The 13,054-nt window shown below is 38.9% G+C and overlaps 1 protein-coding gene across 5 annotated transcripts in view; it reads left to right on the top strand.

Annotated features, from left to right (window-relative positions):
- The first annotated feature begins 223 nt into the window (after window positions 1-223).
- UBE2W (ubiquitin conjugating enzyme E2 W) overlaps window positions 224-13,054 on the top strand; it is a 32,068-nt gene continuing 19,237 nt past the window's right edge. Inside the window, exon 1 of one of the 5 annotated variants that reach the window (XM_058832105.1) lies at window positions 224-489. In XM_058832105.1, the coding sequence (XP_058688088.1) occupies window positions 475-489 (15 nt within the window). In that variant the 5' untranslated portion in view covers window positions 224-474. The other 4 variants (XR_009276894.1, XM_058832108.1, XM_058832106.1 and 1 more) reach the window with 4 other exon arrangements.

Genomic DNA, 13,054 nt, shown 5'->3' with positions numbered 1-13,054 from the left:
ATTCTATGGTTTTATGGTTGTATGACCCTCCCGCCAGGGCACAGCAGGCGTGAGGGGAGCCCGGAGACGCCCACAAAAGGGAGGGGCACAGTCCGCAATAATTGAGTCACTCAAACACTCTGCACGTGCAGCTCTCGAAACGTTCACAAACAGAAGCCGGCGGGGGACCAGCCCCTTCCCGCCCCCGCGGGTGGCGGTGATGGACATCGCGCCGCTCCCGGCCCGGCCGCAGGGCGAGCAGGGTCCGGGCAGCGCCGGCGGAGCCTCTCAAGCGGCCGGCGAGGGCGGCGGGAGCGGCACCTCCCCAGCACCGCCCGCCCGCGCCGCTCGCGTTCCTCGAGCCCGCCCGCGCCGCCCTCGCCCCGCGCACGCGCGGCCGCTCAATGGGCCGGCGCGGGCATGTGACCGGGGAGCGCGCGGGGCGGGGCCGCCCCGGCGGCGGCGCAGAGGGGAGGAGGAGGAGGCGGATCCATCATGGCGTCGATGCAGGTGAGGCGTCTGCGGCGGAGCCCCCGGGGCAGCGCTGGGGCCGGGCGGCAGCGGCGGGGGGAGCCGGGAGCAGCTGTTCCGCCGGGAGCGCGCGTGCGTCCGTGCGTGCGTGCGTCCGTCAGTGCGTGGCGCGGCGCGAAGAGCGGCGCGGAGGGAGGAACCGCCCTGGCAGAGGTTGAGGGCGTCGAGCTCCCGGGTAGCGGGGCCGTGGAGGGCAGGTGGCGGCAGGGAAGGGCCGGTCCAGCGCCGGGATGGAGGTGAGACGCGCAGGGGTGTGAGGGGCGAGGCCGGGACGGCGACGGGCGGGGCGGGCGCAGGGGAAGAGGCGCCTCAGGGAGGTGTCTGGCAGCGATGCCGCCGCTCCCTGGGCAGGCGAGGGAAGGGCGAAGGGATCCCTGTCCCCCGGGACTTTTGGGGGCCGCAGCTTCGCTGGGCGCCGTGGGAATGTGTGGCACACCTTGCGGGGTGGGGAGGTCAGGGAGACCCTCCCTGTGGCATCGTGGGGACCGTGACCGACAGCTCCGAGTTCTTGGGGGTACGGCACTGTAATTCCCCCGCACGGAGGGGCTGGGACAGGCATGTTCTGCTCCAAGCCGCGTGGTGCCCGTGGGGTTCTCTTTCTCTTCGTAAAATGAGGCTGTGCTGTGGTGTCAGCCCTGTGGACAGGTAACGTCTGGCTTTCTCGGCCGGATGGGATTGCTGTAGGTACAGTAGCATGGAACATCTTGCTGCCTGACAGGTATTTCCAGCTGAATTATTCATTCATATCTACTCCGAAGGGGTTCTTAAATAGGGGCTGCGGAAATTGCTCTGGTAGAATGGATCACTTTCACTGTGTGCTGCTCTGATTGGGTGGTGCTTTATTGCGACTCGGGTAGGAGAAAACATCTCTAGGTTTATGTGGTAGTGGCCCCTGTCTCTCCTTATTTAACCAGCAACTCCTCTACTTTTCCTTGGATATTTACAGTTTTACATTTTGTTTTTATATTTGGATCATCTAGATCTCCTCTCATTTTGGTCCAGTATAGCTTATATTTTTATTTTTTTTTTGTCACTAGTAATAGAACAACACAGAAAGAGTGTGCAAAATGAATGGAATTTGTTTAATTTTCCTAATAACCTGGATTTATCATAGCCAAAATGTCAAATTTCTGAACTCTATGGAATAAAAATTACTCTCCTGAAATTTAGAATCATAACTCCCCTCCCCCATGGTGTGTTTTTCAGAGTTACTGAAATGAAATGAGATCAAGAAATTGAACATACTGTACAGAATGTTCTTCTTTTAGTAGTAGCTTAGGCAGGTAGTCTGATCTGCCTTGGTTTTATTAGCTCTATCTGGAAAATGAGTTTTTTGCAATTCTCTTTTTCTAATGTGCAGACTTCTGCAAGCCCAACTGCAAAATAGAGGCTATAGTTTATTAAGAAGTATCTTTTATAAAACTGAAAAGTAGGGAAATGGAAGCTGTGAACTGGGAAAGGGACACTGTAAAGGGACTTGGTAAAGCTGTGCTGCGTCGCTGTCTCTGGCCTAGTTCTTCAGCGTGCCTCACCCTAATTCCTGTTGCTCCCTCTGTGAAGGGGAGAAAATGGTTACATATTAAATAAGGTTGTTGAGGATACATGAATGACAAATGTTGCCTAAATATCACATGTATGGAGGGTAATACTCGCTTCCTGAAATTACAGCCGTGCTAAGGCTGATGTTGTAATTGCTTTCATTTTAGAAATAGCAGCTGTAAGATGACACTTTTTGTTTTCTTACATGATCTTCTGTTGTCTTTTGATAAGAGATTCAAGGACATTTTTGAAGGTTTTTTTGTCTGTATGTTGCTAATTGCACAATGCTTAGCATATGACTAATTTAATAATGTAGTTTAGCATATTTGAAGGGACTTGTAAACAGGAAGCATAAATAAAAATTTAGTAAGTGAACAGTAGAACTAGTATATTGTAAACATGCTCCCAGGTGGGCAAGATTTCAAGACCCTGAATTCTGTCAGTCAACATTTAAGTGTTCAGTGTGAAAAAATGTTTTACAAAGGAAACTGGTATCTATAATTTGAAGTATTTTTTTCGGTCAGAATAGTTTAATTTATTATAATTAGTGCTGTCTTCTAAATTGCCTGACACAACAAAGAGATGTCTTTTTTCTGATGAAGTATAGTGTTTTTAAATACCCAATGTTTACCTGAAATGTTTATGTAACCCATTGCTCTCTCTGACTATACCAGTGGTCTGACACTGTACTATAATGACACTATTATTTATTTTATTGATAAAAATGATACATTGGTGCACAAAGTAAGTTCTAGTTACTTCTTAAACTGCTGCAATTTTATACAACAGTGGAAGATGCCCCAGGTTAATTACATTTTATCTTTACAGATCCACTGAAAAATCTTGGATTAAGTTTCAAGAGTTAGTTGATTAGCCGTGTTCTTAGTCTACAGGGAAGTTTTGGAACTTGTAACAAATTGCCTCTTTTTGCTAATGGCTCTGAGCATCGACCTGAATAGTTACTGCAGTTCAGTGGATGCCCAGTAACTTGTAAAACCTGTGACTTTGAGCGTTTGTGTGTATCATTAAACTTACAGTGACTTTTTGTCTGTGTGGATAGTCTTTAATGGGTATTTTCTGTAACCCTTTCTTTCTGCAATAATAGATGCTAGTGCTAATGAGAGCTTGTGTTTTGTTTTCTAACCACAGGGTTGTTGCTAATTTGCCACTGCTGGACTGGTTTAAACTGGTTTGCATAACTTCAGGCAAATCATATTTTTTCTTAAAAAAAGCTAACATGACCCCAGACAAGCACTTATTTTCAAGAATTTTCCCAGAAAAAGCCCAAGCTTCTGCAATGTTCTCCTGGATAAAAACCACAGAAATATTCTGAAAAGGTACAAGTAATGTAGAACAAGGGAATAGAATGTATTTGCTTTAGAAAATTTTGATATAGCTTCTTTAATAATATGAAGCCTTTAAAGGCAAACACTGAAGAAATAGTAAACAGTTGTTCTCAGTACAGCTGGAAACAGGACTTGCATTAAGTATGAATGGAAGAGGAGGTAAAAAATAGAGTAAGGAAGTTCTGTTGAAACTGTACAGAAAATATGCCATTGCTGTACAAAGTGTTAAATAAGGCCTTTCCTTAACAACGTGCAGATATGAACTGTTTGCATCATACACTTGAAAGATTTACTTTATTGATAATACTGACATCTTAATTACTATGATTTACCTTTCACTTCCTTTTAGTTTTAATACTACAAACCCTGGATATGTGTGTGAAATTGTGGAAATAATTAGAGGAATGGTTTTAAGTTTTTTTATCACCAGAATAACTTCTCATATATCCTGTAAAGTTAGGCGCATAAGATTTGTATGTGTAGATACTTACATCTGATTGAATGCAAAGCTAATGTAATTAATGACACAAGCAACTTTAATAAAGAGTGTAGGATGTTAGCTTTCACTGTGCTTCTGTGTTACACCTCAAAAACTGCTGTGGTGGGGTACCATCAAATTACATGCACACGCCTAAATGAAGTGCTGCTTGAAAAATCTTGTTCCATCAATAGAATTCTTTTGAAAATGTGTGTCTAAGCAGCCATTTAATAAACTAACTGTGTGAGATGACAATGCAGAATTCATGGGCAGTTTGAGATCCCAAGGAACTTGTATCACAGAACGTAAGCTATTAGCAGTATGAAAACTTCCTACAAATTTCACCCCAGTATGTTCAGTCAGTGGGGTAGGGAATGAGATAAATATTTACAGGTTACTGAAATCTCCAGAAAAAATATGTGTACTCTTGGTTCCACTTCCTTCTATTCTTTACCTGCACTTCTAGTGTTAGTGGAAGTTCTGTGTTTCCAGCTGTTCTCAGAACAATTACTTATTGCTCAATCTTTGCTCAACACTGGCAGTGTTTTTATTTAATGATTTGGCAATAATTTTTTCTTATTTAAAAGCTTTGTCCAGGAAAAAGTATTGAACTATTTTTATTGTGTGTTCCAAAATAAGCCAAAGCCCCAGCCTTAAGTGAGGAAAGCTTTCAGTCAGTTGGAACTTGGATGGTTATGCACCTGGGTTCTGTACTGTTAAATGTCATGGTAGAAGATACTATTTGTGTTATTTCAAAAAAGCAAAAATGAAAATGAGTGGATACTGTAGCTATATAACCAATTCTGGGATATAAACAGAATACAATTATTGGTGGTTAATAAAGCATTTAGTAGTTCCATTGGTGAAATGCTATTGAAGATAGAAATTTCAGTGATTATTTAAACAGAGAAATGTGAGTACCATAATTGAAACCAGAATGAGTAGAGAGTAAACCTAATTTCTTCTGTCCACTAAGAGATTGTTAGTCTTCTATGTAACCTTTGGTAACCAGTCCATACTGATGTGTGCTGTATTAGCTTTCGCATACAACCATGCTAGAGTGAAGTAAGATAAATGAAAAAAAATTAGTAATTTTACCAAGATCAGTTAATTTAACCTTGGGGGTTTATTAATAAAGTTTTGACTTGACTATCAACTGAAGTTTAAAATTTATAGTCTTCATTCAGTAAAGATAAATAAAATAAAAGTTATGGCTTTAGGCCCTAAGGAGTCTCATTTGCCTGTTTTTGTGTCTGCCTGTGTAAATAGAATTTTGGGAAATACTTTGCTGTGCAGCAGCTGCAGAATTTTTGAGCTAGGATGGAAGAATTCACTTCTGAGAAAGAAAGCAGTAGTAGAAAAGCTTATTGAAACCAGTGTCCCCTGAGCATTATCAGCAGCTCTTCCTTACAAACAGACCAACTCTACAGCAAAAATGTAAAAAATCATGGATGCTTTCAACCTGTCACATTGAACACTGGTATTTCATGAATATGTGTATGGTTTCAATCAGGAAAATAAAACAGACTGGTATTTGTTGTAAAGAGTGATTCTGGTTGATTGCAATTATTTTTTGCTGTGAGTTTTATAGTATCTTATACTTGTGTTTAGGTCTAGCTATTCAACTTCTGAGAAGAGAAAAATAGAACACAATACATTTGCAAGAGCCAGGGAATGTTGTCTTGTTAAGCTGCTCCCTTGGAAGGCTCTGTGAGTTTATAATTAATAAGCTAAAGCAGCTTAGCTCAAACAATGTGCGAAACTCGGTGATCAAGTACTTTCTCTAATTGTCTGCTCCAATTCTACTGAGCTGAGAGTTTCAGACTAAAGGATCTTCACTATATATTATACAGGTATCGGCCATACTGGTGACTACGCCCAGAGACTGAGATTAAACTACCCCTATTCATGTGAAAGAGAGAAGGCACAATTCCCATTGAATTTACCCATAGCTATGGGCGTGTGCAACAAACGTAAATGCCTTCAGATCATTAGCTCATGTCTCTCACACAGCCTTGGTTTACGGCTGAGATGAGTGTTCAAGCAGATTACAGGCTAAAATTTCCACTAGGGCAGAGGGGAAGAGAATGACGAAGGTCTTTTGCTCAGTACTCGGAGCCAGAAATTTTATGCATCTTGCATGGCTTTGAAGTAGTGAAGGACTGTGATAGAAGTGTCAGCTGGATATATAGTTTTTGTCTTTTGAAGGGAGGAAGAGGTAGTATTGTCTATTTGCTGAAAGCTATTGCAGCTTCATTTATTGAAAGCAAATAAAAATAAATAGGTTAAATGTTTTAAATAAAAATAGCCAGTAAGCAACCTTTTGTGATACATGAAGGTCACGTAACATGCCTTCTGCCTGCTTTTGATAGTTGAAGGCTTTCAAAAGGTATTCTGGAATCTGTTCGAGCCTTTGCAGTTGTTTGGGGTTTTGTTTTGTTTTGTTTTACTTTGCTTTGTTCAAAAATGTATTCTGGAACCTGTGCAAGCCTTTGCAGTTTGTTTTTTTGTTTGCTTGTTTTTCCTCAGAAAAGGTGACCTTAATTACATGAAAAACAGGTATCAGTCAGGGATGGCAGGGAAAGAAGGGAGAGAACCTTATAATTTGCATTCCTAAGAGCAATATTAATGTTAGTAAAGGAAGGACAGAAGTTAGTTAGTGATGGTAAGTCAGGAATTGTGAGACACCTCATTTTTGCTAATTAATGATCTCATTGAGGATAGTAGCTATTCATCCTTTCATACACAGTACTAAAATATAATTGTTTCTCCTTGGGTGATTACAAATACAAAGTTGTTTGTCTTCTTTTTTATTTAACTTAATTAAAAGTACTGCTTAATCAGTCTCAAGAAGAAAATCTGTATATATGTCAATAAATTATGATAATAGTTTACTAGAGCGTAGCAAATACTGTCCCTGAAAGTCTGCTGGAATAAAATGCTTCAAAGAATGTGATGCTACTTGTTCACTTTGATTTATTTATTTCTTCTTCAGGAAAAATTGGTGGCCAGTAATAAGAAACTATTCAGTTTCCTTTCCCCTTCTTAAGTTAGAAACTCTCCCCCTGTTATATATAAGGATATGGGTAGTATGACTATTTAAATCTTGTTACTGTTTCCTAGTTCAAACATTTTACCTATTTTTCTCTCTATAATCCTCTTTTTCAGAATAGAACACTTTATCTTGGTTACCAACCTTTGGAATGTTTTTATAAAGATAAGAAATTCCCTGGTAAACATATGGTTGACCTCATTGTGCCAGCCTTCACTATTGTCTTAAATTAATTTCTTTAACTGAAGCAGTTCAAGTAGTGCCAGACTCTTTTCCTTGAAAGATAAAATTATCTGTGGCTGACTTTTTATTACTGTGTGAGGCTTGTGCTGGGCTTCCTTATATTTAAGGACTCCATTTACAAAGCAGATGACTCGCTGTCAGTTTCATCTTATTCTGTAATAGTGGATTCTACTTAATTTGCTTTCAAATGACAGGTTCATTGTAAAGAATTTGATTATCTGGTAAAAAGCTTTTCAGACTGTGAAGTACAGAATGCTTCCTTTGTGTTTGTACAGTTATTGTGATTTATCTTTAATTATACTGTAGTTACGATTTCAGGTTGTTCTTGTCTCTTAGTGAGTTTAAGTCAGGTGTATTATTCCCTTTTAAAGAGGACTGTTGCTTTGACCTTTCTGTCAAATGTTTTAGAATATCTTGGAGCATGTGAAGATAGTGTTCTGTTACCAAACTGAAAAATCAACAATCCTTCTTCCCATCACCCTCAATCCATAACTGGATTTTTGAAATTTTTAAATGCTCAGAAGAACAAAAGATGAGTGGTGGAAACTTATTGTAAGTAGCTCAATAAAAAGATTCATGCATTGCCATTTGATTCCTTTAAAACAAGGGAAATGTGCAAAATGCCTGACATTCAGATCTTGAGGTCTGGATTGGTCTGAGGAAATAACATTAGAACTGGGTTGCCAGATGTTAACATGTTTTATTAGAAATGAGGAGGAGACTAATCTGCTTCTGCATTCTCAGTATAGATTGAAAACCTGCTATTCAGCCAAAAATAGATAAAACTGAAAAACAATTCTTTGAGCTAAAATCCCAGTATTACTTTTTAATAGACAGAGTATTTTGTGGAGCTGTTTTGTTATCCATCTTGCTGAAGCTTTAATTGACCACATCCAGACAATTATATATCTTTCCTCTTCTTGGCCTTGATTAAAGCTTAGTAGAAGAACTTTGATAGGAAAAATCCATGCAGGATTGTGATAATCAAGTATCTGAATGGTTTGTGTTTTTGAGAGTCTGGAGCAAATGATTTCACCTGAATTATGGGATATAATTTGCAAGAACTTCCTTGAGTGACCTGGTTGACTGGGAAATAAAGAGGTTTTTATTTGAAGGAACTGTCATTATCTGTATTTCTTATGTAGTGAGACGGAGTATAGCAAGTAACTTTTTAAAATGTCACCGTTGTTAATCTTGATGTTGTTTTTTTTCTGTTTGAGAGCTTTTTGGTATTTTAAGTTAGGTTTCTAATTAGAGAGTAATGTGCAATGGGTTCCTGGAATACTTACTGTTTAAAACGTGTTGGGTTTTTTTCTGTAGAGGAGTTTAGTTTGAAAAGCTTAGCTGTCTACCTGGTGTTTATATTCTGGATTTGAGGGACTTTTCAGTATGAAAACGTGTGAATGGAAGAAACTGAAATAGTGAAAATAGAGTTATAATGGTCTTGCACTCAGGCTAGTAGCTTGTACTAACAGTCAAGCAACAGCTTTGCTTATGAATCAACATGGTGTTGTACAACACTGTCATTACAGCCTGTTTTTCAGCTCCTGTTCTGGGATAGGGTTGCTGTTTGTCTCTGCACAGTGACTGTCACCTGCATGTAAAAACTTCTTCAAAACAGAAAGGATGTTTTTTGTGAAACATTTTATAACTTGAATGGGGGAGGAGGTGATAGGCTGTAGCTCATAAGCAAAATGTAAATTCTTTGCCACGACTTTACCATATCACTGACAGTGTTTTGGTGCTAACAGAGTTTGGGCCCATTTAAATTTTTGGATGTGGAAGACAATTTTGGTAGTTATGAAGGAAATACTGTTAGGTCTCCTTAGGGTGCAGCAGCTTACCCAATAAAAAATAAAAGAGTGGAGCCTCTGTGGGATTAATGTTTAACTTCTAACTATTTGAGTTAATTTTCTTCCTCTTTGATCTTTGATCCAGATTAAGATTTGAATTTATAGGAACGCTTGGCCTTGGAAGACTGTTCCTTTCTTACATTGACAGTTTCTTGCAACAAAGAGAAGGGAATTTAAGTGCATAGAAATAGAAGGTTTGTGACACAATTCAAGTGCAGATGTTTTGGTCCTGCATGTTTCCTAGTCTGTGAAGGTCCTGTTCCATCTTTGTTTCTTCATATCATCCTGATACTACCTTATTGGACATGGCTAGTTGAGTTCCTACCAGTCCAGGTGAAAAGGCCACCACATTTCAGTTAAATTACCCATCACAGCTTGTTTTAATGGTGAAATAAGGTGTGGCAATGAAACATTTCCTCCAGCAGAAGTGAAAGGAATCTGTTTGTCCATTTGCCACTTTTTTGCTCTCCTTGTAAGTTTCTGCTCTACTGATAGTTTTGCTTTTTTCTTAGCTATTTTCTACCAAATTCTTACCCCTATATCATATCTTTTGCTGAATCTTCTTTGGGCTTAATCAACTCAGCTTTTCTCCTTCTTGCTTTATTTCTCTATAAAAAGGAAAATCACTGAAATAGGTTGTTTGTAGGTAAAGTATTTGACTAAGATAGCTCATCATTTAGTTTATTAACTTAAGATATTGCTGATTTAAGACCCTGCACATTTTGTGCTGCATTTCTTGAAATACCAAAAAATTACATCTTCAAGAATTGCCACTTTATTTTTTTTTGTATCATTTGTATTTTCAAAGTTTGTAATTTCAGCTCATAGGAGAAAATAAGCCAGGAGTATGGGCATACATTCGAACTTGATTGGATTAATGTGTTAATACTTTACTGCTAATCAACAGCCAGTGTACCTCACTGTATGTATGCTTTGCCTGCTCCAGTTATGAAGAGTAAAATGTTACCTGAAGCAACACTCACTGGTTGGCCTAAGTGCTCTCAGCTGTATGTACATAAGTTGTACTTGGTAGTGACCCCCTAACTTCACTGTACACATTTGCCCATAGCTCTGTTAAACGTTAACTCTCTGTGCTCCACTTTTCCAAGGGAAGGGCAAAGCTGTTTTAAGAGTTCTGACAATGGGCTTAGAACTGAAAATAGACTCCTTGTATTCTGATATTCCTTTATAAAGGCATTGAGAAAGGTAATTTTCAGAGGCCTACAAGAGCTAGGGAAGTTTTCATGGTGGGTAAAGAAGATACCTTTGCATTACTTCATTGTCAGAGATTGTGGTTAAAGTCTGTTGTCCTGTCTGTTAATGGGTGTCCCTTGTTTCTGGTAGAATGAGAAAAAAGATCCCTGGTTTTGGGCAGTGTGATGGTGATGATGCCATATGCTTTAGGAATATAGGTTATTGACACTTGAGGTAGCTAACAGAGACACAGAGACCAGTGAAATAATATTGTATCTGTTGATAAGCATTTATGTGCTATAATATCCAGCTCAGACATACACAGTGACCAAATAACCTGTTTCTAGAGCTGATTCTGAAATACTTATGTTGAAAACCTCTACATTTCTTCCTGTCCTATATTGCTGCCCCCTCTCCCTTTTCACATGTTGCATCTTTTTTTACATGCAGGCCCTGCCTGCTTCTATGTGGTTCACCAAGAATCACCTCAAGTGAGAATTCAGCTGTGGCATTTGAGATGTTATCTCCCCAGAGGTGACCAAGTAAGATGAGTGCTAGTTTGGAGAAAGAGGAATGTGTATTTTTGTTAGAAGCTGTTGCCTTCAAACATGCATTTATCTCGAACCATGACAGACAATGAGTGATGTCGGTCAGGATAGAAATGGTTGTGAGATGACTGGGGAGTTGTCATAAATTTTACATCACTGGCACCAGTTAATTTTGTGTTATTTTTTCCATATGCTGTAAAAAATGTTGTGGGTTTGATACCATAGAAAATCTGTGGAGGATAATTGAAGGAGTTGCACAAATCCTGTTTGACAGAATTAGCAACAGGATACAAACCATTGCTATGTCAGTCATGTCTCAAGTACTTGAATAAACTTCTTTTGGAAGTGATTCTTGGATCCGTGTTAAACTGTGTTCTTTGATTTCATCCCTGATTCATCCTTTCCTGTAGAGATAGATGAATAAGTAATCTTAATTTCAAAGACTTCCACTTTAAAATACTTCAAGTAACTTGAAAATACTTCTAGAAACTACTGGTTACATCACTCCTCTGCTTATTGCAGGTGATTATTCCTTTAGTTGAAGGACTGTACTGTTAACCAGTCTTGGGTTTGTGATATTCTTACTCAGCTGTTCTGTTTCCCTCTAGATTGTGAATGTTTTTATCAATTTGATACATTTTAGTTCTGGTTTACTTTGAAGTTGTATTACAAGAATGTTTAAGCATAAGACACTCTCTCAAAAATGTGGAAAATAGCAAAATTAGATTGCCTGTGCATCCTTCATGTATTCCCCTATAAGTCTGCAGCCTGCTTTCTTCCAATCCCTTTCAATAGAAAGTGGACAAGCAGGAGAGGTGCTTCTATATGAAATGTTATGATGGATTAGCAGAAACATTGAAAAGAGTGTCTTGGGATGTGATGAAAAGGACAGTAAAAGAACCACAGCTCCCAAGAGTATATCAGTGTTTGGAAAACATCTGTTTGGGGGTTATTTTAGGCATGAATAGCTGCACTAGCTTGTATTTTGACTTGAAGGAGCTGGTTGAGAGGCTGAAAGTAACTTGAGTGTATGATGAAAAAATGGTATTCCTGATTCATGGTAAGGAAAAAGCCAAAAGCAGTTGTGGTATCGACTTTAGGTATGCACATCTTAATATAGCTGGACTGTTGAAGGGCTACAGACTTTTAGAAAAAAAAATCTGGTGTATAGTATCAAGTGTCCCAATATAGAAGAAAGTAGGAATAAAAGTCAATATGGCAACATGGGGCCTGTTCAGTGATGTGAAGACTGAGGAGACTTTGTGTAGAACAGAAAAATGAAACTAGGTAATTCCTGTTAAAAGGACAAGCATATGAGTGAAATCTACTCATGATTCATTGTTTTAAGTTGGTGTATTTGAAAAGCATTAGAAGATATTTTTATAAATCTTTAGAAAGATGAGGAAGGCCTTAAGCCTGTAAATAGGAAGGTGAAGTAAAGAATAGGTCACAAATACTTGAATTGATGACAAAGCATGCCAAACAAAAAGGGCAGATTCAATATCTTTTAGACACTGGATATTATGTCAGTCACTATAATTTAGCTCTGTGAGTTGGTTTGCTTTTTAAAAGTGTTTAAGCAACTGAACCTGAGATTTTTGGCAGTTCTTTTGAGTGAGTTTCCAGATGATAAATATTATTTTTATTTTTCTACTATCATGTGAAAGTTTGACTTCTGGAAAACACTGGATGAAATAGTCTCTGATACCGATAGCAAACAATCGACAATTACCAGACACAAGTAGCTAAATGGATTTAAGAAAAAAAAAATCACATTGAATTAACATTATTTCCTCCTTGTATTGGGCTGTAGCTGTTGTGAAAAGGGAGCAATAGCTATATTTTGACTGTGCAAAAATTTCCCAGGTGTGTTGGTGTGACATTTGAATAATGTACACCATAAAGACCACTTTACAAGTTATCAAAGTTGTTGTTTTTTGTTTAGACTGGGTGTCTGATTGAGAAGGGGTGTTTGGTTCTGTCGAACAGTGTGAAACTGCCAAAGGGTATTTTTGCATTGGCATGAAAGTGTTTACTTGAGTTGAGATTGGGAAAGGTGAGATGTGACTTGAAATGAATAAAATAACTCTTTTGTGTCCATGAAGCCTAAGAGAAGTAATTTGACTATAATTCATTCAACCCATCTAGATCTCTTACTGTAAAGAAAATTCTTCCAGTTATAAAAGCAAGAGATAAAGTGGTGTGAAAAAATATTAAAGGCTTTTAACACAACTTCCTTATGTTAGGAAGCTGTTGAGGTATCTTTAAGTCCTAAGTTTATAAGATTCTAT

The sequence above is a fragment of the Poecile atricapillus genome, chromosome 2 (assembly GCF_030490865.1).
Source record: "Poecile atricapillus isolate bPoeAtr1 chromosome 2, bPoeAtr1.hap1, whole genome shotgun sequence".
Taxonomy (NCBI): Eukaryota; Metazoa; Chordata; class Aves; order Passeriformes; family Paridae; genus Poecile; species Poecile atricapillus.
This window is presented reverse-complemented; position numbering and strand designations above follow the sequence as displayed.